This window comes from Rana temporaria, chromosome 12 (assembly GCF_905171775.1).
Source record: "Rana temporaria chromosome 12, aRanTem1.1, whole genome shotgun sequence".
In the NCBI taxonomy this organism is placed as follows: domain Eukaryota; kingdom Metazoa; phylum Chordata; class Amphibia; order Anura; family Ranidae; genus Rana; species Rana temporaria.
In genome coordinates this window covers 87,484,082-87,511,286 of record NC_053500.1, presented here as the reverse complement: position 1 = coordinate 87,511,286, position 27,205 = coordinate 87,484,082, and the positions used below count along the sequence as shown (strand labels likewise).

General features: G+C 45.6%; 1 protein-coding gene across 1 annotated transcript; it reads right to left on the bottom strand.

Moving 5' to 3' along the window:
* Positions 1 to 13,712: 13,712 nt before the first annotated feature.
* LOC120918361 (E3 SUMO-protein ligase ZBED1-like) lies at positions 13,713 to 18,504 on the bottom strand. The gene is made up of 3 exons (XM_040329902.1): positions 16,804 to 18,504; positions 16,412 to 16,598; positions 13,713 to 14,113 (listed from the first exon to the last, which is right to left on the bottom strand). The coding sequence occupies exons 1-3, from the start codon at positions 18,280 to 18,282 to the stop codon at positions 13,713 to 13,715; spliced, it is 2,067 nt and encodes a 688-aa protein (XP_040185836.1). The 5' UTR covers positions 18,283 to 18,504.
* Positions 18,505 to 27,205: the final 8,701 nt, after the last annotated feature.

Genomic DNA, 27,205 nt, shown 5'->3' with positions numbered 1-27,205 from the left:
CACCAACTGCCTTTAGTTGCTATTAAACAGCACGCACGCAGTAATAGCGACTGCGGTCAAATGCGATTTAACAGCATGCACGCAGTGACACCAACTGCCTTTAGTTGCTATTAAACAGCACGCACGCAGTAATAGCGACTGCGGTCTAATGCGATTTAACAGCACGCACGCAGTGACACCAACTGCCTTTAGTTGCTATTAAACAGCACGCACGCAGTAATAGCGACTGCGGTCAAATGCGATTTAACAGCATGCACGCAGTGACACCAACTGCCTTTAGTTGCTATTAAACAGCACGCACGCAGTAATAGCCACTGCGGTCAAATGCGATTTAACAGCACGCACGCAGTGACACCAACTGCCTTTAGTTGCTATTAAACAGCACGCACGCAGTAATAGCCACTGCGGTCAAATGCGATTTAACAGCACGCACGCAGTGACACCAACTGCCTTTAGTTGCTATTAAACAGCACGCACGCAGTAATAGCGACTGCGGTCAAATGCGATTTAACAGCACGCACGCAGTGACACCAACTGCCTTTAGTTGCTATTAAACAGCACGCACGCAGTAATAGCCACTGCGGTCAAATGCGATTTAACAGCACGCACGCAGTGACACCAACTGCCTTTAGTTGCTATTAAACAGCACGCACGCAGTAATAGCGACTGCGTTTCTGTGCAATTCAATAGCCCAGTTGCATTAACAGCGACTGCGCTTCTGTGCAAATAAATTGCACACGTGCAGTAACAGGTAATGCGTCTGTGTGTGCAATTAACTAGCACACGTTAAATAACACAGAATAATTATATTTAAAGTAAATCCCTAATGCAGGCAATACAACACGTTAGAGCGCTGCATGTAGAACAATCTCCTGCCTGACAGATACTAATAGATAAACTAGCTGAGCTGTACAGTTTATAAATATATTGACAACGCCTAAGGATGTGAATATATTCTCTACAAACTGTACTTTTAACTATACTGACTACACTTCCTACTCTATCTATCTATCTATCTAGTTAAGACACTGTGTCTCTATCTCTCTATCTCTCTCTGTCTGACTGACTGATCTTCTCTAGAACCGCCAACACACTACACTAGGCAGCCGTGCAGGCTGCCTTTTATAGTGGGGGGCGTGTACTAAATCCCCCTGAGCCATAATTGGCCAAAGCCACCCTGGCTTTGGCCAATTATGGCTCTTCGTTTTTTGAGCGCTGTGATTGGCCAAGCATGCGGGACATACAGCATGCTTGGCCAATCATCAGCGCTCAACGCCCCAGTGAATTATGGGACGTTTTGTGTCATTCGAATTTGGCGCGAACGACCCGTTTTGTTCGATTTTCGACGAACGATCGAACGGGCGATGTTCGATTCGAACATACGTTCGAATCGAACGCGGAGCTCATCCCTACTCAGGAGATTTGGGAAAAGGAAAGACCCGCATGTATATGGTGATTAATGCGTCTTCCCAGATACAAATCCCCTGAGAAAGGGGGCAAAAGAAACTGATTCATTAAGCCCTGGCAGGGTGGTGGCTTGCAGGATTCTGTTGAGCGTGGTGAAGGTGACCTTTGGTACTGTATAGTTGTGTTGAAAGACTGCATGCCTCCCAATAGGGAGATAGAAATTGCCTATTTGCATGCTATAGGTGTGTTTGGCTATCCTTCGCCAGAACTCCTGTTTTGTCTTTCCGACATAGAAAGCACCACATTCGCATTCCATGAGGTAGACAATGCCCTGAGTTTGACAGTTGGTAAAATGTGAAGGTTTAAACATATCTCCATTTGGGAGTCGAAAAGTCTTCTCTTTTCTAATGAGTGGGCAGTGAGAGCAATGGCCACAAGGGAAAGTGCCCAATATAGGGCAATGTTTGATTTTTTTGGCGGCATCACTGTATTCACTTTGTACCAGACGGTCTTTGATCGAACTGGCACGTTTAAAGGTAATAGAGGGATGGTCTGCAATTAGTACCTTGATTTTTGGATCATCGGTAAGGATGGTCCAATTTTTAGAAAAAATTTGTTGAATGAGTTTGTGTTGACGTGAGAACCGTAGGATAATTCGGGTAATATCTGTATCGGAATTGGGCAAGGGCTTCTTTTTATACAGAAGTGTGTGTCTAGAGAGGAGATGGGTTTTGTTGAACGCCTTTCGTAGACACTTCCGGCTGTAGCCTCAGCAGAGGAGTCGAGCCTGGAGCTTGCCAGCTTCTTCAAAGAAAAGGGCATTATTGGAACAGTTGCGACGCAGTCGCAAGTATTGCCCAAAGGGTATAGAATCTTTAAAGGGGAGCGGGTGGAAGCTCTCAGCGTGAAGCACCGTATTTCCCGCTGTTTGTTTACGGAACAGAGTGCTACAGAGATGTCGACTGGCATCGATGTAAAGTCTTACATCCAAGAAGGTAATACTATTTCTGTCATGTGTCATGGTAAATGTTAAATTGTATTTATTGCAATTTAGTTGTTCAAAAAACTGCAATAGTGAGGCTTCAGGGCCCTCCCATATGACCAGGATGTCGTCGATATATCTTCGCCACATCTTAATGTGGCTCAGATATTCGACGAGAGTCTGGTCATATGGGAGTGACCGCTCCCACTCCCCCAGGTACAGATTGGCGTAGGATGGGGCACAACATGTCCCCATCGCCTTGCACCTGGAGGTAGTGGGAGCAGTTAAAAGAAAAACAATTGTATTGCAATATGTATTTGAGAGAGTTTATTAGAAACTCATCAAGCATGTGATCGTGGAGGTGGCCATGGGCCAGGCACTGACGTATAGCATTGATCCCCATATCGTGGGGTATACTGCTGTACAGTGCCTCGACATCAATGGCGACCAAAATAGAGTCCCCGGAGATAATGACCTCATCCGTAATCTGCAAAAGATGAATCGTATCTTTTACATAAGAGGGTAATAGTATGACATAAGGTTGCAAATAACTGTCCACCACACGACTTAGATTTTCAGATATGGACCCGTTGCCGGAGACTATCGGTCTTCCCGGCGGGGTTTTTTTTTGTTTGTGGATTTTTGGAAGACAGTAAAAAGTTGCAATCTTAGGATGTTTTGTACGGATGAAATCAAACATGTATCTGGAAATTGTGTGATCAGCAAAAGCCTTGTCCACAAGTATATAAAAATTGACCAAATACTGGCAAATAGACAAAACAGAAATCTGTTTATACCAATTGGTGTTAGCCAGGATTGTTTCACACATGATGATATAATCGCAATTGTCCATAAGGACAATATTGCCCCCTTTGTCTGAGGGTTTGACTATAAATGTTGCATTGTCCGCAAGGGCGGACAGTGCCTCATTTTCGCTGGAGGACAGGTTTCTTGGTTTAAGTTTGTAAAGAGGTAGTTAGTTAAGATCCCTAACGGTCTGTTTTACAAAAGTGGATACATTGGCATTGGTGTTTAAAGGGGGACATGTTTGAGATGGTTTTTTAAAAGCAATAGATGAATTGACACTGGACTTGTCCGCCTCCTCGAGTAAGGTGTCCAAATCAAGTTGGTCGATTAGGTCAACACAGTTGCTTTCTAGATACATCAAAGAAAAAATCAACCCTTTTGGTTTAAGAGTGCAAATTTTTCCTAACACGGACTTAATTAGCAGCACCTGTAAAACGGAATGGGAAAACAATCTAAAACTATGCTCAGAAGAAATGATGGCAATTTTGTCTCGTGAATATTCAAGACAAATCGCCTCACTGGACATAGATATTGGTAATTTAGAGAACCAATTATCATTTCATACCCAACATGATCTATCGGTGGAATTAAGCACTAATCTCCAGGACCACTTGGCAGCCTACAATAGGAACATCCTAAAAGAAAAAACTAACATTTTGGCGTGATAAATTCGCTTTCTCCGAAGAAAAAGCATACAAATGGAATGCCCAAACCAAAAAACGTTATAACAAACAAGACCAACAGGGTACAACTGGCACCTTTAAGTCCAACAGCTCCAAAGCCCCCTCACAGGGTCAAACCCATCCCCCGACCCAGCGAAGTCGAGGAAAAAAGAAAGGCAATCTTTCCAATCGAGGCTTAGGCCCACAAGACAATATAAACCGTACTAGCAAGAGTACCATAGATGATGGCAACAAGGATCCTTCTGATCCTGTAGCATCTAAAAAACAGACAACAACACCAACCATAGACGAATCGGAATTGAACGTATCAGGTCTAAGTGGCATACCTAATGCCACGTTAATACCACCCACAGTATCAAAAGTCCAAAAACCTTTAAACCCTCTACGGGGCCCCGGCTCACCCCCACTAACCAGAAGTGGGAGGGGCCTGGACCCCTTTGTGGTGCGGATGCCCTCCAACACTCAAATGTAATCAACCTTTCGTCACACATTTTGACAAACGCTGAGATTCAGGTACTTTCCCGAGGTCTAACGTTCTGTCCGGAGGAGAACTTCAATCTCTTTGAGGTCATTACAGACGTACACCTATTTGCCAGGAAACTTTTACTCAAACTAATACATTCCAAAGTGGAAACTTGTTTAGACAGTATGGACGGGTCGGATCTGAGTATGCGGGAGTTTAAAGCTCTCCGGGATCTGACCCTTCTTTATGAAGAAAGCAACTGTGTTGACCTAATCAACCAACTTGATTTGGACACCTTACTCGAGGAGGCGGACAAGTCCAGTGTCAATTCATCTATTGCTTTTAAAAAACCATCTCAAACATGTCCCCCTTTAAACACCAATGCCAATGTATCCACTTTTGTAAAACAGACCGTTAGGGATCTTAACAAACTACCTCTTTACAAACTTAAACCAAGAAACCTGTCCTCCAGCGAAAATGAGGCACTGTCCGCCCTTGCGGACAATGCAACATTTATAGTCAAACCCTCAGACAAAGGGGGCAATATTGTCCTTATGGACAATTGCGATTATATCATCATGTGTGAAACAATCCTGGCTAACACCAATTGGTATAAACAGATTTCTGTTTTGTCTATTTGCCAGTATTTGGTCAATTTTTATATACTTGTGGACAAGGCTTTTGCTGATCACACAATTTCCAGATACATGTTTGATTTCATCCGTACAAAACATCCTAAGATTGCAACTTTTTACTGTCTTCCAAAAATCCACAAACAAAAAAACCCCCCGCCGGGAAGACCGATAGTCCATATCTGAAAATCTAAGTCGTGTGGTGGACAGTTATTTGCAACCTTATGTCATACTATTACCCTCTTATGTAAAAGATATGATTCATCTTTTGCAGATTACGGATGAGGTCATTATCTCCGAGGACTCTATTTTGGTCGCCATTGATGTCGAGGCACTGTACAGCAGTATACCCCACGATATGGGGATCAATGCTATACGTCAGTGCCTGGCCCATGGCCACCTCCACGATCACATGCTTGATGAGTTTCTAATAAACTCTCTCCAATACATATTGCAATACAATTGTTTTTCTTTTAACCGCTCCCACTACCTCCAGGTGCAAGGCGTAGCGATGGGGACATGTTGTGCCCCATCCTACGCCAATCTGTACCTGGGGGAGTGGGAGCGGTCACTCCCATATGACCAGACTCTCGTCGAATATCTGAGCCACATTAAGATGTGGCGAAGATATATCGACGACATCCTGGTCATTTGGGAGGGCCCTGAAGCCTCACTATTGCAGTTTTTTGAACAACTAAATTGCAATAAATACAATTTAACATTTACCATGACACATGACAGAAATAGTATTACCTTCTTGGATGTAAGACTTTACATCGATGCCAGTCGACATCTCAGTAGCACTCTGTTCCATAAACAAACAGCGGGAAATACAGTGCTTCACGCTGAGAGCTTCCACCCGCTCCCCTTTAAAGATTCTATACCCTTTGGGCAATACTTGCGACTGCGTCGCAACTGTTCCAATAATGCCCTTTTCTTTGAAGAAGCTGGCAAGCTCCAGGCTCGACTCCTCTGCCGAGGCTACAGCCGGAAGTGTCTACGAAAGGTGTTCAACAAAACCCATCTCCTCTCTAGACACACACTTCTGTATAAAAAGAAGCCCTTGCCCAATTCCGATACAGATATTACCCGAATTATCCTACGGTTCTCACGTCAACACAAACTCATTCAACAAATTTTTTCTAAAAATTGGATCATCCTTACCGATGATCCAAAAATCAAGGTACTAATTGCAGACCATCCCTCTATTACCTTTAAACGTGCCAGTTCGATCAAAGACCGTCTGGTACAAAGTGAATACAGGGATGCCGCCAAAAAAATCAAACATTGCCCTATATTGGGCACTTTCCCTTGTGGCCATTGCTCTCACTGCCCACTCATTAGAAAAGAGAAGACTTTTCGACTCCCAAATGGAGATATGTTTAAACCTTCACATTTTACCAACTGTCAAACTCAGGGCATTGTCTACCTCATGGAATGCGAATGTGGTGCTTTCTATGTCGGAAAGACAAAACAGGAGTTCTGGCGAAGGATAGCCAAACACACCTATAGCATGCAAATAGGCAATTTCTATCTCCCTATTGGGAGGCATGCAGTCTTTCAACACAACTATACAGTACCAAAGGTCACCTTCACCGCGCTCTACAGAATCCACATTCCTGATAGAGGCGGGGATTGGAACAAAATCCTGCTGCAATATGAGCAGCGATGGATTTTTCGACTGCAAGCCACCACCCTGCCAGGGCTTAATGAATCAGTTTCTTTTGCCCCCTTTATCAGGGGATTTGTATCTGGGAAGACGCATTAATCACCATATACATGCGGGTCTTTCCTTTTCCCAAATCTCCTGAGAAATCCTTTCGTATTTACCTATTTTTGATTTATGCTTATTATGCTTACTAGAATTTTAATTTTGTTTGGTCCGAGTACCCAATTATCTAATAAATATTTGGAACAATGTGATTATATCAGTTTCCAGACTCCTGCAAAATATATATCGCCAGGTGTCCATGTGACATATGCTCTCTGCCCGCCCCTTATTATCTGTCACTCTACCACATCTCATGCTCTTTTAGAATAATACTCTATACAATTCGGAATATACCTGTAGTACATATGTACATAGGACAAGTATGTGATGGCAGTACTGTTGAGATTCACATGTATGTTGTGACAGTGTCACTTTTGCTTTTGTAATTATGTGTATCTTAATGTGGAACTGCATATTTCTATGTTTTAATAAAAAACGTTTTGTTCTCAGGTTTTTCCAACTCTATCTATAGGTAATTTTCTTCTGGATTACTCCCCTTTATATCCAATCCCTTTTTTTTTTTTGTGACTTGTCTCTCTGCTGGTTGACCTCGGATGCTCCCTTCCTCCCGGTTTTGTCGCAGCTGCCAGTTCTGGAAGCACCCCGCCCACCGCCCAGCAGGGTGAGACATTAGCGCACGAGTTGCGCTATTGCGTTCCCCCACATGATGGCGACAGTGCACAGCCGCCTCATGTGTAGGGGGCGCACTCTCCCCCTGCTGGTGGCATGAACGCACCGCCTCCACACCCAGTGGCGTGTACCGCGTGTGCGCGCGCACGCGGTGACGTCACACCGTCACGTGGTATGGTGGGGGCGGCGGCTCTATGCCGACGACGCTGGCGTGCGTCCACGCCGAGGAGACCACCGCCGCCATGCACCTGGCATCTTATCAGGTGCGTCTATGGGACCCTGACCCACCAGGGTGGGTGGGAGATGACATAAGTGTTTGGGCAGGGGGGTGGATCTGAACCTCCCCATATGGTACTCATTTCTCCCCCCAGGTGATACTCGTTCCCATCCCCCTAATTAGGCACAATTGCACTCTATTTAATCTGGCCTTTTCTGCTAGTTTGGAAGGTGAGTCAAACTTTTACAATCTTTTCCCTGGCCAGATATTTTGGCTCTTTTGGTTCTGTTTTTATACATGATCCATTTTATTTTTTCATAGAGGGAATCACCTTGTCTGCTTGCCGCTGCTATTCATATTCCAGCAGCATTTCTATCTGACATCAGTGATCTCTGCTCAGGAAGTTCTCTAATTTCTTTTAAAGCTTAGACTAAGTCTCTACAATTTAAAGGTACAGTTCTCCCTACTCTATTCGTTTATATTATTCCTGATGTGTTTTTCACCATTCAGTCTAGTGTCACTTACTGTTTTTTGATGCCCAGCTGCCCTCACTTATCACACCCTTCACTTTTCACCCCACTGTTCCTTATGTGCTCTCACTTGTCCCCATTTCTCTCCCTCCCCTTGTCTTAATTTTCACCTCCTCTTTTGCACTTTGCACCCCCCATTCTTCCTTCTCCCCTCTCCGTTTTTTCTTCTCCCTGCCTTATTTCCTACATATTTTTCTGCACTCTCACCCCCCACTTTTCCTCCTCCCCTCTCTGCCCTTCCGACTTCTCTTCCCCCCCCTCCCTCCCTTGTGTTCTCACTCACATCCATTTTCACTTTTCACACCCTTGTGCCTCCATCGTTTTATGTCACTCCCCTTTCCCCAGGGAAAGGGGGCGGGGGGGCCGCCCCCTTTCCCTGCGCCTTTTTTCACTTTTGTCACTTCCCTTACTATTCACTTCTTTTACCTTTAGCGCACATCCCTCTCCTTCCCTTTTCTCCTTTCCCTTCCCGCCCCAGGTCCATCACCTCCCTTCCTCTTTTGTCTGCATCACCCTCACTGTCCTTATATTCCTTCCCATCACTCTTTCATGCCTTCCCACACGCCACCTTTATCAATTCTCATCATCCTTATCTCACCTTTGTTTCACTTCCCTCTTCACATCACACCCTCACACTTCACCACACTTTTCTTTATTGTTTCACTTTTTTCCTTACTCTCGTGCTCTTTTTTTCTTTTTCTTTTCCTTTTCACTTTTTCTTTTCTTCCCCCTTTTTTCCTCTTCCTTCTGCTTTTTTTTTTCTTCTTTCCCTTCTTCTCCCTCTTTTTTTTCTTTCTTTCTTTTCTTTTTTCTTGTTTTAGGGAGACTCCTGCTTTTCTTCTAGAGATTATTATTCCAAATCTCTACTCTAGTACCCTTGAGCACCCCCCTTTCTATTACCCTTAGCCAATGTCTGTCAATTTCGCACACCTCTACTTTCTACCCCAGAGCCTCTATAACCCCTTAATGAAATACGCCCACTATATATGTATATAAATATTCAGAATATCAACCTTACTATTCTGCTTACAGGCTTCATTATTAAACCTCCCCTCCCACTGACTCCCCCACCCCTCCTGGGTCTCTGTAGGGTCATTCCATCTTTGGCCCCACTATTTTGGGGGTGACCTCTTGTGGTGTCGAGCGAGGGGCTCCATACAACGTGGACAGCTGCTGCGCTACCTGGGATGGGAGCTACCTTTAGTGGACCACCCGATGCTGCCGATTGGACCGCAGAACATCACTGAGATATAACACCATGGTAAAGGGATAAAAAATGCAATATGCAATATTATCGTTTGTAAAAATGCATACAAACGTGCTTGCTTTTATTACAATTTACACATTGCTCTTCTAGTCTAAGGGCCTTTTTTTGTAAAATCTTAAAAATGCACCTCTCATTACCTAAGCCTTAACCATGAGATGCCTAATCATTATGTGTTCCTTTTCAGCTACACAAATTCTCTGAAGAAGACCTCTAAAGGTCGAAACGTTCGTTAGACTGTTTATACTACAATGCACATTTTTGATTGTATAAACACGATTTGTGTACCGTTATTTATACATATATGTAAACGCTGTTTGTGTACCTGCTGCAACTCATGCTCTATCCAATTTTGCTATCCAATCTTGTCCACTTTTGTTCGATTTTTAACATATGAATAAATATAATTTTTTACCACATGGTATCACTTCTCCGTTTCTGAGCTGCGCAATAACCCCATTTGGGATATTTCTTTCATCATTCTTATCGGGGTGAGCAGCCGCATTCTCTCCACCATAGTGTTTTGTCTCTTTTATAAGTGTTTTTGACATTTACTAAAGAAATACGCTGTCAGTGCAGCGTATATCTTTATTTACTAAAGTGCTCAGTGCGCCCAGGAGAGGGCGCATTGAGCACTACTATAGACCTGGCGCACAGCATTTTGAAATGTAAATAGCGGGAATTTGGGCGGGAGTAAATTAGGGAGGGAGGTGGGGTGATGCGGGGGAAGTGTAGTGACATGTGTTTGAATGTGTGTTGCGGGCCGAATTGAAAGTGATTTTAGAGAACCGATCCCTGTACGCTTACACAGTACGCCTGAACCTCGGGAGGTTAATTTGCATACTGGGCATGCGTACAGAGAAATTTCGGGGCTTCCCGTGCTCCTTGTCAGTACACCAAGCGGCGTAGCTGTAATTCCTGTGCGTGACGCGGCGCACGGGAATCTCTGACCTGTTTTCAGCCTGCGCTGACCAGGGGAACTCCGCGCCAAATTTCAAAGCAAAAACCGGCGCGAGTTCCCCTCCAGGTGCATACCAGGCTCTTAGGATTGGTCTGGAACGTGAGGGGTTAAACCCGCGCCGACAACCAGCGCGGGGTTCCCACCAGATCCAGACCAAGCCCTCATCCCAAGCACGCAGTCTGGCCGGACAGGAATGGGGGTGGGGACGAGTGAGCGCCCCCCCCCTCCTGAGCCGTACCAGACCGCATGCCCTCAACATGGGGGGGTGTGTGCTTTGGGGGAGGGGGGCACTGCCCCCCACCCCAAAGCACTCTTGTCCCCATGTTGATAGGGACAAGAGCCTCTTCCTGACAACCCTAGCCGTTGGTTGTCGGGGTATGCGGGCGGGGGGTTATCGGAATCTGCGAGCCCCCTTTACTAAGGGGGCCCCCAGATGCCGGCCCCCCACCCTATGTGAATGAGTATGGGGTACATCATACCCCTACCCATTCACCTGGGGGAAAAGTGTAAAGTAAAAAAAACACACCACACACATTTTTAAAATTTATTAGTCAGCTCCGGGGCCCCCCCTTTCTTCTTTAAGCTCTTTCACAGGGGGGGTGTCTTCTCTCCCGATCTTCCGCCGGGGCCCTGGGCTTTGCCGATTTCTGCCGGGGGAGGGTGCCATCCCTCGGTCTTATCCGGTGCCTTCCGCCGGGGCCCCCCAACCCATTTAAGCTCTTTTACATTAGGGGGGGCATCCGGACTTCGGCGACTTCTGCCGGGGGATGGCGCCTATCCCCCGATCTTTCCGGTGCCTTCCGCCAGGGCTCTGGTCTTGTTCCTCGTCTTCTGTCGGGGGTGCGCCAAATCCCCGGTCTTTTCTGTGCTGTCTTGGCGTTCCCTCTTCTGCCTGTCTCCCCCGCGGAGCCAGGGCTTTCTTTCCGCTTTCTTCTCTGTTCCCTCTTCTGCCTGTCTCCCCCGCGGAGCCAGGGCTTTCTTTCCGCTTTCTTCTCTGTTCCCTCTTCTGCCTGGCTCCTCTGCGGGGGCCAGGGCTTTCTTTCCCCTTTTCTTCTCCCTTCTCTTCCATTCGATGTTGACACGACGAGGTCTGGTGCTGAAATGCCGTCTGAGCGGTGGGCATTGACTTATATAGGGCAATGCCACCATGTGACCTCAACCCATGTGACATCACATTCCCTGGGCATGATGGGAATGTGATGTCACATGGGTTGAGGTCACATGGTGGCATTGCCCTATATAAGTCGATGCCCACCGCTCAGACGGCATTTCAGCGCGGGACCTCGTCGTGTCAACATCGAATGGAAGAGAAGGGAGAAGAAAGCAGAAAGAAAGCCCTGGCCCCCGCGGAGGAGCCAGGCAGAAGAGGGAACAGAGAAGAAAGCGAAAAAAAAGCCCTGGCTCCGCGGGGGAGACAGGCAGAAGAGGGAACGCCAAGACAGCACAGAAAAGACCGGGGATTTGGCGCACCCCCGGCAGAAGACGAGGAACAAGACTGGAGCCCTGGCAGAAGGCACGGGAAAGACCGGGGGGATAGGCGCCATCCCCCGGCAGAAGTTGCCGAAGTCCGGATGCCCCCCTAATGTAAAAGAGCTTAAATGGGTTGGGGGGCCCCGGCGGAAGGCACCGGATAAGACCGAGGGATGGCACCCTCCCCCGGCAGAAATCGGCGAAGCCCAGGGCCCCGGCGGAAGATCGGGAGAGAAGACACCCCCCCTTGTGAAAGAGCTTAAAGAAGAAAGGGGGGGCCCCGGAGCTGACTAATAAATTATTTTAAAAATGTGTGTGGTGTGTTTTTTTTTACTTTACAGTTTTCCCCCAGGTGAATGGGTAGGGGTACGATGTACCCCATACTCATTCACATAGGGTGGGGGGCCAGAATATGGGGCCCACCTTATTAAAGGGGCTCTCAGATTCTGATAAGCCCCCCGCCCGCATACCCCGACAACCAACGGCTAGGGTTGTCGGGAAGATGCTCTTGTCCCTATCGGCATGGGGACAAGAGTGCTTTGGAGTGGGGGGTGCAGTGCCCCCCTCCCTCAAAGCACACACTCCCCCATGTCGAGGGCATGCGGTCTGGTACGACTCAGGAGGGGGGGCGCTCGCTCGTCCCCACCCCCATTCCTGTCCGGGCCAGACTGCGTGCCTGGGATAAGGGTTTGGTCTGGATCTGGGGGACCCCACGCTGTTTTTTGGCGTGGGTTTAACCCCTCACGTTCCAGACCAAGCCGAAGAGCCTAATGTACCCCGCGCCGGTTTCTTGTTTGAAATTTGGCGCGGAGTTCCCCTTTATCCCAGGCCTGTCAGGGGGGGAAATGCCTGATCGTCTGTTCATACAATGTATGAACAGCGATCTGTCATTTCCCCTAGTCAGTCCCACCCCCCTTACAGTTAGAACACACCCAGGGAACATAATTAACCCCTCCCTCGCCCCTAGTGTTAACCCCTTTCCTTGCCAGTGACATTTTTATAGTAAGCAATGCATTTTTAGAACATTGGTCACTAGAAAAATGCCAATGGTCCCAAAAATGTGTCCACCATAATGTCGCAGTACCGATAAAAATCGCAGATCGCTGCCATTACTAGTAAAAAAAAAATATTAATAAAAAAGCCATAAAACTAACCCCTATTTTGTAAACGCAATAACTTTTGCGCAAACCAAACGCTTATTGCGATTTTTTGGAACCAAAAATATGTCGAATACATATCGGCCTAAACTGAGGGAAAAAAATGGAAAATTGTATCAAATACTTACCGTAATTTTCCTTTCCTGACGCCAAGACATGGCAGCATTACATATGATATAGCCCCGCCCCTATATCCACCCATAGGACACATTTAATTCTCTTATAAAAGTCTGACTGAGAGCAACCTCCCCATTCTCCGTATAAAGTACAAAGATCAGAGAGAGGGTTCGTATGCTGTCATGTCTTGGCGTCAGGAAAGGAAAATTACGGTAAGTATTTGATACAATTTTCAATTTTCCTGACGCCAGACATGGCAGCATTACATATGATAAATGATGAGCTTTTTAGAGGGAGGGTATAATGCTGTAAACGTAATCTTTATTCAACGAAAAGACATAGAAGCTTGGATAGACTTCCTCCCAAACTCTACTGTAGTAAGAGCTTCTAGATCCACCCTGTAGTGTTTTAAGAACATTTAATGTGATGACCAGCTAGCCTCTTTGCAGACTGCCTTCAGAGACAACCCTACCTGTGCTGTCCAAGAAGATGACATCACCATGGTTGAGTGATGAGCTCTAACCACTTCTGGAGGATCCTACCCGGCTCTACAAGCCCCGTGAATATTTTCACTATCCAGGCCGAGATGGTTCTGGCCGAAGCCCCTTACTCTTTAAATCTTCATGATTCTGAATGTAGAAGTAGCCCGAGATAGGCTTTGAGGACTTTTGGAATGTCCAACTTGTGCAGATCAGCATCTGATTCCGCTGGGAAGGCTGGAAGCACCCATTCACTGGAAAGATGAAACATGGATGCACTCTTTGGAACAAAATGATTCAATGGTCTCCGCACAACCCTGTCTGGGAAGAACATTTTGGAGTCGACACACTTTCCCCTGAAATTATGGCTAATAGAAAAGCCGATTTTAAGGAGATCTCCCATAAAGAACAATCTTCTGTCAGAATACGATGATGGTTTGCTAGAAAACTGATCCAAGAAGTGATCCATCAGCAGGTTTGCTGCCCATTTCTTTTGGGTAAAAGCCAAGATGGCTGAAATTTGCACCTTAAGCAAACTGAGCCCTAAATCCAATTCAGATTGTAGAAAAGACAGAATTTGAGATAAATGTGGGTCACTAGGGTCAAACTGATGTCCAGCTGCAAAGCTTGTGAACCTAATCCATATTCTGGAGTAGATGGCACTGATTGACCCCTTCATAGAACTCTGTAAAGTTCTAATCCCCTCTGGAAAACATCCTCACTCTTGTAACCTCTGCCTTACAATTTCCAGGCTGCTAAAGTTAGTCGTGATGGTTGCCGATGTAGTGCATCTCCCTCAGATAAGAGGAGGAGTCACCGGCAGAGTGATCGGTGTGCACACGCTGATACCAATTGCCAGAGAGACCCAAGGTCTGTGAGGCCAGTAAGGATAACCTGTGATGACTGTCAAATCTCATCAGGAATTTCAGGATTAAAGAAATTGGAGGGAATGTATAGGCCAGTTGCCCAACCCAAGGATTGGTAAAGGCACCTGTCCCCTCCACTAATGGATGAGCGTAGTGTGAAAGGAACCAGTTCTTGTAGTAGGCCGATGAGGCAAAACAGATTCAGTTGTGGGAACCCCCACTCGTGGATGAGCCTTTGTAACACTCCGGGGTGAAGGGACCATTCGTTGGGATCCTTGAATTGTCCGGATAGACAATCCGCTTCCAAATTCTGATAGGCTGGGAGATATATGGCCCTCAAATCTGGGAGATATTGCTGTGCCAAAGTCATGATTGGTTCCACCTCTCTCAGGAGGGACTGGCTGTGCATGTCACCTTGTCGCTGTATATAGGACTGCTGCCGGGTGGTCCAGACGGAGTAGGACTGGCAGACCCTATATGTGTGGCAGTAAAGTGTTCAATGTCCATGCTGGTAGGAGTTCCAGAATATTGGAAACTAGACCCTGAGTGGGAAATTCCCACCTGCCCTGGATCCTGAGATGCTCGCAGGTGGAGCCCCACCCTGCTGTGCTGGCATCTGTGGCAACAATGATCCATGGCTGCAGCCCTAATAGACCAAGCCATTTAGCATTTTTTTTTTAATTTACCAGAACTCTGGAGCCTCTGGCTGGAGATCCTGATTGGCTGGGCTAGACAAACTCTTCCATTGCATCAGGAAGCCTTGTTGGAAAACTGAGTTTTCAGTGAACCCAGAGGATCATCGGAATACAAGAAGCCATTGTCCCGAGAGGACTCATGCACTGGGATGCTGACATCACTGGTGCAGCCAATGCCTGTTGGAACATCTCCCTGACTTTAGGGAGTTTGAGGTGGTAAAGAAACTGAGGCCGTCTGAGTATTGAATCGGGCCCCTAGGTAGAGCACATTCTGCATAGGCGCCAACTGGTTTTGGCAATGTTTGCCCCTCAACTCACAACTGCTGGTATGACTGAAGATCGGGACATGCTGATAGGTATATTGTAGGCCCACTGAAAACCTCCAGTAACCTGGTTGAATGACCTGGCTTTATGGTATGGAGAGGCTCCATCTTGAGTCTATCCGTATAAATTGATTCAGCCTCTTGAGGTAGTTCTGGAGGCTGCCGTTTCAGCAACCAATAACTGCCTTGCCATTGGTAATGATTAGGGGTGTAACGGATCAAAAAACTCACGGATCGGATCGATCCTCGGATCGGGAGTCACGGATCGGATCATTTTCGGATCAGTAAAAAAAAAAAAAAAAAAACACAAGACAAACAAAAGTTTTGTCTTTTTGTTTATTAACACTCTTAAATTACTTTGAAATTATATAAAATCAAGTTACAGTGCACAAGGCATAATATCTTCTTTTTAACATAATGAAAAACAACTTTAAGTGCAACATAAAGGCATGTCTTCTTCCTTGAGACATGGGCCAATGGGCAAAGAGCCAAAAATAACTTAAAGTGCAACATAAAGGCATGTCTTCTTCCTTGAGACATGGGCCAATGGGCAAAGAGCCAAAAATAACTTAAAGTGCAACATAAAGGCATGTCTTCTTCCTTGAGACATGGGCCAATGGGCAAAGAGCCAAAAACAACTAAAAGTGCAACATATCTTCTTCCTTGAAACATGGATAGTGAAAGCCTAATATGTCCACATCAAAGAAGAATAAAAGAAAGAAAGCAAAGCATTCCTGTCTTCCTGAGCTTATAATTTCAAATTCTTTTTCAAAAAGACAAGGATGTCTACATGCTCTGGGGAGAGTGTGGACCTCTGTGCAGTCACTATGTCCCCTGCTGTTGAGAACACCCTCTCAGAAGGAACTGAAGAGCCTGGCACAGCGAGATAGCATCTTGCCATCTTGGCAACATGAGGGTATTTACACTCATTGCTTTTCCACCATGTCATCGGATCACCATCCACTGTAATGCCGCTTGCTGCCAGCAGATAGGATTCCACCTCCTCTTTGATGATGTCAGCAGAAGTCTTGTTGTCTTTGCTGGCAAAGGTCTCTCCAAAAAGCTCTGCCATCGCCGACTTCTTTTTTGGAGGAGATGATGAGTCCAAGTTTGCTCCTGTTGGCTCTGCAGCTTGAGCTTGACCCTGCACAAAAAAATTGTTGATTAATTAAACCTATTATTTATTTTCATGTTTCATAGACATGAAAAATGTGGAAATATTATTGCCACATTTTTCATGTCTATGAAACATGAAAACAACAACATTTAATAAAAGCCATTATTACAAAAAAAAATAAAAATGTATTTAGATTAAAATTTATCATTTTTAAAGAATATTCTTTATTTACCTCATCACAGTCTTTAGTGCCCAGACTGCTCACAATCTCGGTGGTGAGGTCACTGTATGTCCTCTGGCGTAGGGCAGGGTCCATGTGAGACAGGGACTTGAACCTTGGATCCAGGGCAGTAGATCTGTGAAGGTAGTCCTGTAGAGTAGGGGGTGAAGTGTATCTGGGCTGCAGGTCCTCTCTAATGGCAGTCTTGACATCTTGTGTGATGGTGCTGTCTTCCACACCTGGAGCCATGGATTGTAGAATCCTTGTTTTTAGGGGCATGATCATCGATACAGATGGTGAACTTTCAGTGCTCAGAAGAGATGTTACCATCTTGAGGGGTTGAAGCACCTGGAGGACCTCCTCTGCCACTCTCACATCATCATCAGACAGGGTAATGATGTCCTTGACAATTTTCTTTAGGGTCTTGTCAGTCAGTGCAGAGTATATAGCTGCCTGCTGCTCCAGATAACGCTCCAGCATATCATAAGTGGAGTTCCACCTGGTTGGCACATCATTTATGAGCTTGTGTTTAGGCAGCTTTAGCATTTCTTGCTTTGTTTTAAGCACATGGGCAGCTGTTGTGCTTCGGTGGAAATAGGAAACCACCTTCCTGATCCTCCCAAGGAGGCGGTCCATCCTACTGACAGAGATTCCCTTTTGAGATGCCAAATTTACGACATGTGCAAAACACCCTATCTGTGGGCCCAGTCCTGCCTCAATCACGGCATTAACTTGGTTTTTGGCATTGTCAGTTGTGACTGGGATATTGGTACTGGGCCTCTTTAGCTTCCATTCGTCCACCGCTTCTGTCAGCACCTGCGCAAGATGAGCGCTTGTGTGACTCTCGTAGAGGGGGCGTGTCTGCAGCACCGGACTTCTCATCTCCCAGTCTGCCGTGATGAAGTGAGCGGTTATTGTTATATAGCTCTCTGTTCCCCTGGACGTCCACCCGTCTGTCGTGAGCGCAACAGACGATGCTTGGGATAGTTCATCCACGACTTTTTTCTTCTCCTGTTCATAAAGTTCTGGCACAACCTTTTCGCTGAAGTGGATGCGCGACGGGATGTTGTAACGTGGCTCAAGCACTTTAAGCATGTGCTTAAAGCCCTCGTTCTGCACAATGGAATATGGCCTCATATCTGCACCCATAAACACGCCGATCGCTTTTGTAATGGCTTTAGCCCGGTCCGATTGTGGAATGAGGGGCTGTTTAAATGCTGCGGTGATGAGTGGTTGCTGAACAGCTTTTGTTTTCACTCCTGTGACTGTCAGTGGAACACCGGGGTGATGACGCTTCAAATGCGTGGCCATACTTGACGTGTTTCCACTATCGTATGGCTTTCTTGTGCCACAGTGCCTACACGCCGTCATGGTTTTATCTACCATCCTCTTTCCCTCATGATCATATTTCACAGGGAAGCCAAAATGATCCCATACAGGAGATTTAAACGACGCGGGGCGTTCAAGCTCCTCCGTTCCTCCGCTCGCCATGACCACACTATGTGTGTGTGTGGACTGATTCCTTGCCAAAGTAGAGGCAGGATGTGGAGGTGCTTCGGTAGCCTGGAGGAGCAGAACACTGGGCACAGTGGGCAGTCAGTCGCTCGACTTGCCAGTCAGGGAAGCTCACCTGGAAAAAAGGAAAGAAACTGCGCTAAGACCTAGAAGCAATCTTGTGCAGCCGGCGGCTGTCCACAAAAATTACCTAAAACTCAGTGGAAGGCGCAGCAATCCTTCTGCAAAACCCCAATACAGTGATTAAAATATAGAAAAAAAATAGGATTGCGCTAAACGTAATATTACAATAGTGAACGACCGACGTAAACGCATGAATTGACAAGAACACCATAAATACAAAAAATTAGAAAAAAAAAAATATGGATAACCTAAAAGTCAATTTGGATAAACGTACAAAACGCCGCAGTTATTTGAATTTGCATGAACCTGTGAAAATTCCACCATCATATAGTCCCCACTCCCCACTGTAATAGCCACATTCTCCCCCACCACTAATGTAATATCCACAATCTCCCCCGCCACTACTGTAATATAGATGTCGTCTCCCCACTGTAATATCCAGACATCTCCCCACTGCTGTAATATCCACGTCATCTCCCCCACTGTAATAATATCCACCATTGCCCCACCTCACTGTAACATCATCCACCATTGCCGCCACCTCACTGTAACATCATCCACCATTGCCGCCACCTCACTGTAACATCCACCATGGATCCACCATGGCGGTGGCGACAATGGTGGATGATGTTACAGTGAGGTGGCGGCAATGGTGGATGATGTCAGGGGTGGATGATGTTACAGTGAGGCGGTGGCGGCAATGGTGGATGACGTTACAGTGAAGTGGCGGCAATGGTGGATGATGTTACAGTGAGGCGGTGGCGGCAATGGTGGATGATGTTACAACATCCACCATTGCCCCCACCTCACTGTAACATCCACCATTGCCCCCACCTCACTGTAACATCCAGTCAGACTCATCCACTAATTTTTCCCACTAATAATGATAGCCAACATTGCCCCCACACTAGTAGTAACACTGTAATAAAAATAATAGCCATTTTTCCCACTAGTAATAATAATAATAATATAGCCAACATTTCCCCCAGTACACACTGAAATTAATAGCCATTTTCCCACTAGTAAATAATAATAGCCAACATTGCCCCCAGTACACACTGAAAATTATAGCCATTTTCCCACTAGTAATAATAATAATAGCCAACATTTCCCCCAGTACACACTGAAATTAATAGCCATTTTCCCACTAGTAAATATAAATAATAATAGCCAACATTGCCCCCAGTACACACTGAAAATTATAGCCATTTTCCCACTAGTAATAATAATAATAGCCAACATTTCCCCCAGTACACACTGAAATTAATAGCCATTTTCCCACTAGTAAATATAAATAATAATAGCCAACATTGCCCCCAGTACACACTGGAAATTATAGCCATTTTTGATTAAAAATCAACTCAGAATCAACTGTACTTACTACTACTGTTCTCTGGTCTCTCACTGTACTCGCAGACTGCGCGCTCTGGAAGAATACACGTGCAGACTGCAGAGGGAGGGGTGATGACATCAGCGCGCACCGCCGCCGGAGCTAGGCCGAAGCCGCGGCCTTTCCTAAGGACACGGCGGCGGTGCGCTCCGCGGATCGGATGCTGTGCCGATCCATACAGGTCGGCCCGTTCGGATCGCGGATCGGACATGATCCGTTACACCCCTAGTAATGATTAAGCACAAAATGAATGTGTGAAATGAGTCTATGTGACCTCGTGTTGGTGTCATCACTTTGAACAATAAAAGGCAATCGGAATGCCTGGATGTGCAGCCATTTATTTTCTTGCATGGCTTTGCGTCACTGTGGACTGAAACCACAATTTTTCGGCAGTGGTCTTGCCAGAACTGGGTCACTTTGAGCCACTTGGCTCCAACCGCCTTCTGGGCAGGCCTGGTGTTAAAAGGGCTTCTGGGTATCTTGGGAAGCCGCAAGGATCTTGGCTCCCTGCAATCTTACGATGGTTGACTCTGTACCCCTCCAACGCCTTCTGAAGCCCTTGGATGGGCGAAAGCCTCCGAAATCCCAGTACCTGTTTGGCGTTCCTCTGTATGGTTGCCCACTCTGGCTCTTCGATCTTGGGACAGAAGATCTGATTTTCCTCCTATAAGCCTGGGGATGATAGTTTCCAGTTTTTTTTTTCTTTTTGGTAAAACAGCGCCTTCCCATCAAAAGGCAGTTTACAGCAATTCTGCTTTGAGGATGGGCCAGCCGTCCAGGATTTTAGTCGCAGTGCTCTTTCAGCTGTGTCTGAGCTGAGCATGGCTCTGTATGACCATCGAATGATGTCTATAGCTGCCTCACCTGTAAAGTCCGCTGAGAGTTCTCTCATCAAGAGCCTTGATGACTCTTTGGCAGCTGGTTTTAATCGCATACTCCAAGTTCTGCGCCCACACTCACATAGCACTTGCTACGGATGTTAAAGCAATGCGTCAATCAAGGATATTGTGAAAAGAGGAAGAGTCTTCCATTTGAAGTGTCACATTCTTGGCCAGTCTGGTGACTGCCGCATCCACCGTAGGTGGGTTAGATAAAGGAGTCGCATCCTTCTCCGTTAGTGGATACAACTTCTGCAACCTATTGGTTGAGGAGGATTTTCTCTCTCTCTTTTTTTCTCATTCCTCCTGAAACGGGCTTCTTATTTATGTCATAAGAGAAAAAGGTAGTTTACCTGCTTCTTTAGATTCCTCCTATGGAACCCAAAGGCTTGTTCACACTTGCAGTAGGATCTGCTATTGCACTGAAAGGCAATCTGTGCTTAGGTCACTTTTCAGAGGCATGTGACCCATTCATTTGGTTGCCCTCCGTGTGCAAAAAGACATTACATTACATTACACAATGTTTTAAAAGGCACGTTCTCCCACGTGACCTATCACAGCAGAATCGAATGCCATTTGGGGTGCCCTGAACGGATAACAGCACCTAATGCATATTGCACAGCGATTGTCGCACAATTTTAAAATCAGATTGTATGGTATGTAATAACAGATTTTCTCCTTCTTTGGAGGAGGTTCCGGATCCACCCATTCCAGTGCAGCTTTACTGCCATAACGAATGGTGATATTAAAGTAAAACAAAGCCTCAACCTTCAAGATCCTCTGTTGAGGAGGAGGCAATATCATCTCCCTCTGCCGGAAAGGTTGGCTGTAATACTGGGTCTGGGGAACCAGCCTGCCTAATCTGCTGGGCTGGAGTCACCCCTAAAGTGCCGTGTACCCCTCTAGTTAGAGAGGGTTACATGGCTTGGTTTAGACCTGGTTTAGTGCCCATACTGTCCGTCCACTTCTGTCCCTGGCTGCCCGAGATGATTTGGAAAATTCAGCCAGGGGGATGGGGACTATTTTGCTGAGCAAGGGTGACACCTGCTGACTCTCAAACTCCTGGTCTCTGGCAATCTGCCTGAAGCAGTTGCTGCAAAATAGCTTTCCAGGCATAGGGTCGCCTCCACATGACCAACATTTGCCTTTCAGGCGCTGAGCCCTCATAGGAGAAGCTGTGTGCGTTCTCTTAAGCGTACATTTGCGCCCTTAGTACTGGGGTCTGCCAGGACTGGAGGAGACACTTTCCGCCCTGAAAAATCCTGATGATCCAGAGGGCCTCTGAACCTCCTTGAGCGGGTGTGAGCGGCCAGGGTTGCAATAGATAAGAAGGCACGCTCGTCAGGGCTTGATGCACTCTTTTCTCCCGCGTCTTCTTACTTACCAAAAGTTGGCCCTTTACCTGAATCTATTTGTGGGAAAAAAAAGGACACCAATTTTGATTGAGAACCATGTCTCACGACCGCGCAATTGTCAGTTAAAACGACGCAGTGCCGAATCACAAAAACTGGCCCGGTATCAGGAAGTCACTTACCGATGCCAAGATGCCAAGGGCGGCTCATCTTTGCGACCCGATGCGATCCGCCCCCTGGATTTGGGACAGAGGGAAGTACGCACCAGGAGGCCCCCGGGACCAGTGGCAGGTGGAGATCCGGAGTAGACCGGGAACCGGATAGCGGAGGCTCACTGGAGACTGTTCAGGATTGCACAGGAAACAGTCCAATAAAGGGTGCACACAGGAAACAAGACTGAAAAGTAATTCCAGGAACAAGCCGGGGTCAGAGGCTGAAGCAAAACAGAGTATCCAAAGTCCAAAGCCGGAGGTCAGGGATTAGAGAGATCAGGTAGTCCAAGTTCAAGCCGGGGTCCAAAGGGTTACAGAAGGCGACAATCCAAAAGCAGGCCAAGGGTCAGGTAAACAGGATATCCAAAGTTAAATATAGCAACAAGGTAAATCCAAGAGCTGTAACGAACCAGCAATTTGCAGGGAGGAAGGGGCTGGTTTAAATAGGCCGCTCAAGCCTCTGATTGGCCCGAGGTGGAGCGAGCTTGTGCGCGTCCGAGAGCGCTCCTGCGATGTCCGGACACACCGCGCATGTGCGCGTGCATCAGCGGCGCGCGCAACAGAGCTGGTCTGCCAGGAAGCTGGGAAGAATGTGTCCGTGTAGGATTGTTACCCTGACACCCGGTCATTGACCAGTAATATGGTCTGGGGCTCAAGTGGTTAAAAATTAACAAAACACTAAAGTTAGCCCAATATTTGGTGATAATGTGAAAGATGATGTTACACCGAGTAAATAGATACCTAACATGTCACGCTTTACTATTGCAAACACTCATGGAATGGCGCCAAACTTCAGTACTTTAAAATCCCCATAGGCGACGTTTTTTTTTTCAGGTTACCAGTTTATAGTTACAGAGAAGGTCTAGTGCTAAAAGTATTGCTCTCGCTCTAACGCACGCGTCAATACCTCACATGTGTGGTTTGAACGGTGTTTACATATGTGGGCGGGACTTATGCAAGTCCCGCCCACATATGTAAACATCGTTCAAACCACACATGTGAGGTATTGACGCGTGCGTTAGAGCGAGAGCAATACTTTTAGCACTAGACCTCCTCTGTAACTCTAAACTGTTAACCTGGAAAAAAAACGTGCGTGTTCGCTTCTGACTGGGAGCTACTAGGGACAGGGCGTTTTAATTATTATTATTTATTTTTGTTACGTAATAATTCACTAAGACATGCCCTTCAGCCTGGAAAGCATGAGCTCAGGGGAAAAAAAACACATCTCTCATGCTTTCAGCAGCCATCGCAGCTTTGTTCCTGCATGTGAGCTGAACTGAGCATGCTCAGGCAGTTAGAAATGTTTTACTTTCTTTTTGAGGGTGAAAATCACTTGGATGTCTCTGAGCATGCTCATAGAGCGTGGGTGGGTTAGTAATTTAAGGACATCCTTACCAGGTGTAACCACTTACAAGCTCACCCAAACTAGAGACTGAAATTTGTTCATGTGATTTCAATTGCTTCATTACTAGCACACAAGCACACATGTTATAAAAAGTGTGGATAGAGCAGTCCTCAGCTGCGCTGAGAGGGGCAGGCTGGCAGGAATGTTGTTGCTAAACAGAAATGTGTTTTGGAGCATGTTTATTTTTATTTTGCCAATGTTTTTTGTTTATTTTTAAATGATGTTCAATTTGATGTATTTGTCTCTGCTGCCTTATTTTGAAAAATATTTCTGAAGATGTTGGGACGGTTAACCTATTTTTATTTTTATTTTTTCAATTTATTTTTGTTTGTGTGTGTGTTTTTGTTTGTTTGTCTTTTTTGCTTTCCTTGTTTTGTTGACCAATAAAAATTACTTTCAAATTTTGAAGTTTGTTTTTTGTTACTTTTTCATGCTACAGATTTTGACAGCTGCAGCTGAAATAGGTTTGGCCTAACAAATTAGGTGTGATTTTTGTCTAAGCTTATTTCCTGGTGTGTAGGCATGAAAAGTTTGCTGCCATGTTTAATCACCAGGAAATTAAAGACAAAGTGGTAAGTATTTTCTTTTTACTGCAGTGGTCCTCAACCCTCAAGTACCCCCGACAGGACATGTTTTGTGGATTTCTCTTATCAAGAATTGCTGTCCAGACTGTCTTTTAAAGCACATGTGCAAGATGAAGGAAAACCTGCAAACATGGCCTGTGGGGGGGGGGGGTATTGGTAGACAGGCTTGAAGTGCTGATTTACAGCACTGTGCTTAAATCTAGCGCAAGGCAATCCTATTCTAATTGTGGGTGTTTGAGGGAAGCCAAGTGAATGTTAGAACCCCTGCTTGTGTGTTTTTTTGGGTTGAGCTTTGTGTCCCTTTTCTAAAAATTGGCTTCACTTCCTGTCACACAGCTGAACAGGAAGTGAGGTTAAAACCCTACCAATGTCTTTTCTTGGGGTCAATCTAACTAGTGTCCCCATTAAGCAAATTGCACTGCTGTGTACACCCCAAATGATTAGTTAGTTTGGGGTTTAGTAAAGACAAAGCCACTCTGCAGTACAAGCGTAGTCGCGGAAAATCAGAGGGGAAGCACTGACGGTTGTAACATCCAATCCTGTAGAAGCAAAGTTTTTTGTTTTCTTACTTGCTTGTCCACTTGTAATGCAAAGTAGATTTGCCTTTATTAAATGGACCCCCCAAAGTCCAAGATCCCTAATAATTTGGGGTGTACACAGCAAAATGCAATTTCCATAATGGGAAACTATTTAGATTGATCTGTGTCCCCAACAAAAGACATTAGTAAGGTTTTACCCTCACTTCCTGTTTGGCTAAGTGACAGGAAGTGAATGAATTTGAAGTAGAAAGTGACATTTGTGATGTGTCTTCACCCTATTAGGGGTGCAGGCATCCCCCAAAAATGAGCAGATAATACTTATTTGCAAATTAAGAAAATTGTTTATTTAACATTGGGTGGTGTTTGTGGGGGGCCCTAACACACACATTCATACATATTAGCAACGCTGTATCCTGGCCTATTGGCATGGTTATATTTTCTTAGGCCTCTCAATAAAACTCTCTGAAATTTGTGCTTAAACTATAACTATAATCAACACTTTTTATTTTCTTTAATTTTGGATAGAGTGAGGGAGGGTTATAGGCCCTGCCAGTTTATTTTGTATTATCTGTGTCCAATTGGGGAGATTTGCCTTCACTTCCTGCCCCATAGCCAAACATGAAGTGAGAGAAAAACTATGCAAATTAAGGGAATCCAGTGCCCCCCTCCCCCCCAGAACTAGTGTGTGTGTCCCCTGAAAATTCCTGGGCGGGTCATACAAAAACAGGGTGTGGCCTTGAAAGGAAGGGTGGGTCATTTTTCTATTAGGAGGTGCAGAAATGTAGTGAGGCCTAGGGCAGCACAAAACCTAAATATACTACTGCATATTAGGCTTATTTAGACCGTATCCGATTTACAGCATATTTTTATAGTGTGGGAGGAAACCCATGCAGGCACAGGGAGAGCAAACTCCAGGCAGATGGTGTCACGGGCGGGATTCGAACCAGCGACCCTTTTGCTGCTAGGTCAAAGTGCTATACACTACACCACTGTGCTGAACAAACATGATTGCAGCTGAAAGCATGAGATCTTTTATTTTTTTTCAATACCATGCTTTCCAGCCTTATTGACCCCGCCTCTCTCCATAAAGAGGACCTGTCACACACTAGTCATATTACAAGGAATGTTTACATTCCTTGTAATAGGAATAAAAGTGATCCAAAATAAAAAAAGTGACAAAGTGCAAATATAAAAATATTAGGTAAAAAAAAAAAAAAAAGCCCCTGTCCCTAGTAGCTCGCACTCAGAAGCGAACATGCATGTAAGTCCCGCCCACATATTTAAACACCATTAAAACCACACATGTGAGGTATTGACGCGTGCGTTAGAGCGAGAGAACTAATTCTAGCCCTAGACCTCCTCTGTAACTCTGAACTGGTAACCTGTAAAAAAAATCAAGCATCGTCTATGGATATTTTTATGTCCCGAAGTTTGGCGCCATTCCATGAGTGTGTGCAATATTAAAGCATGACAAGTTAGGTATCTATTAACTCGGTGTAACATCATCTTTCACATTATCCATAAAAATTGGGCTAACTTTACTGTTTTGTTATTTTTTAATTCATGAAACCATTTTTTTTGGGCCAAAAAAAAAAAAGGCGTTCGAAAAATTATTGCGCAAATACCGTTGGAAATCAAATAAAAAATGACCGCTACTTTATTCCCTAGGGTGTCTGCTAAAAAAAATATATAATGTTTGGGGGTCCTGAGTAATTTCCCAGGAAATAAATATAATTTTTACATGAAGGAGAGAAGTGCCAGAATAGGCGCGGTATGGAAGTGGTTAAAGTGAAACAATAAAAGTGAAATATTCCTTTAAATTTCATACAGGGGGAGGGGGTACACGCATGTTTCCCGTGCTTAGAACTGTCCCTGTACAAGATGTCATTTCTGAAGGGGAAAACAAGTAATTTAAAAGTACTCATGGCTATAAAGAATACAGTCTTTGCTAATTAAAACTAAAAAAAAAATGTGTGGGGGTTCCCCCAAATTAAATTACCAGGCCCTTCAGGTCTGGAATGGATATTAACGGGAACCCCGCCTTAAAAAAAAAAATGACGCGGGGTCCCCCCAAATATCCATACCAGGCCCTTCAGGTCTGGTGTGGATTTTAAGGGGAACTCCACCCCAAATGAAAAAAAAAATGGCGTGGAGTCCCCCTAAAAATCCACACCAGACCCTTATCTGAGCACGTTAACCTGGCCGGCCGCAGAAAAGAGGGGGGGACAGAGTGCGGCCCTCATCTCCGGAACCATACCAGGCCACATGCCCTCAACATGGGGAGGATGTCCCCATGTTGATGGGGACAAGGGCCTCATCCCCACAACCCTTGCCCGGTGGTTGTGGGGGTCTGCGGGCGGGGGGGGGGGGGGGGCTTATCAGAATCTGGAAGACCCCTTTAACAAAGGGGACCCCC

What these genes read in the sequence shown, in the direction of transcription:
- LOC120918361 (XM_040329902.1), bottom strand. Translation starts at nt 18,282, where the DNA reads ATGGCGAGCGGAGGAACGGAGGAGCTTGAACGCCCCGCGTCGTTTAAA. An exon ending in GCACTAAAGACTGTGATGAG is followed by an intron (nt 16,599 to 16,803) that starts GTAAATAAAGAA and finishes TTTTTTGTGCAG; the next exon opens with GGTCAAGCTCAAGCTGCAGA. An exon ending in AAGCGGCATTACAGTGGATG is followed by an intron (nt 14,114 to 16,411) that starts GTGATCCGATGA and finishes AATTGGATTTAG; the next exon opens with GGCTCAGTTTGCTTAAGGTG.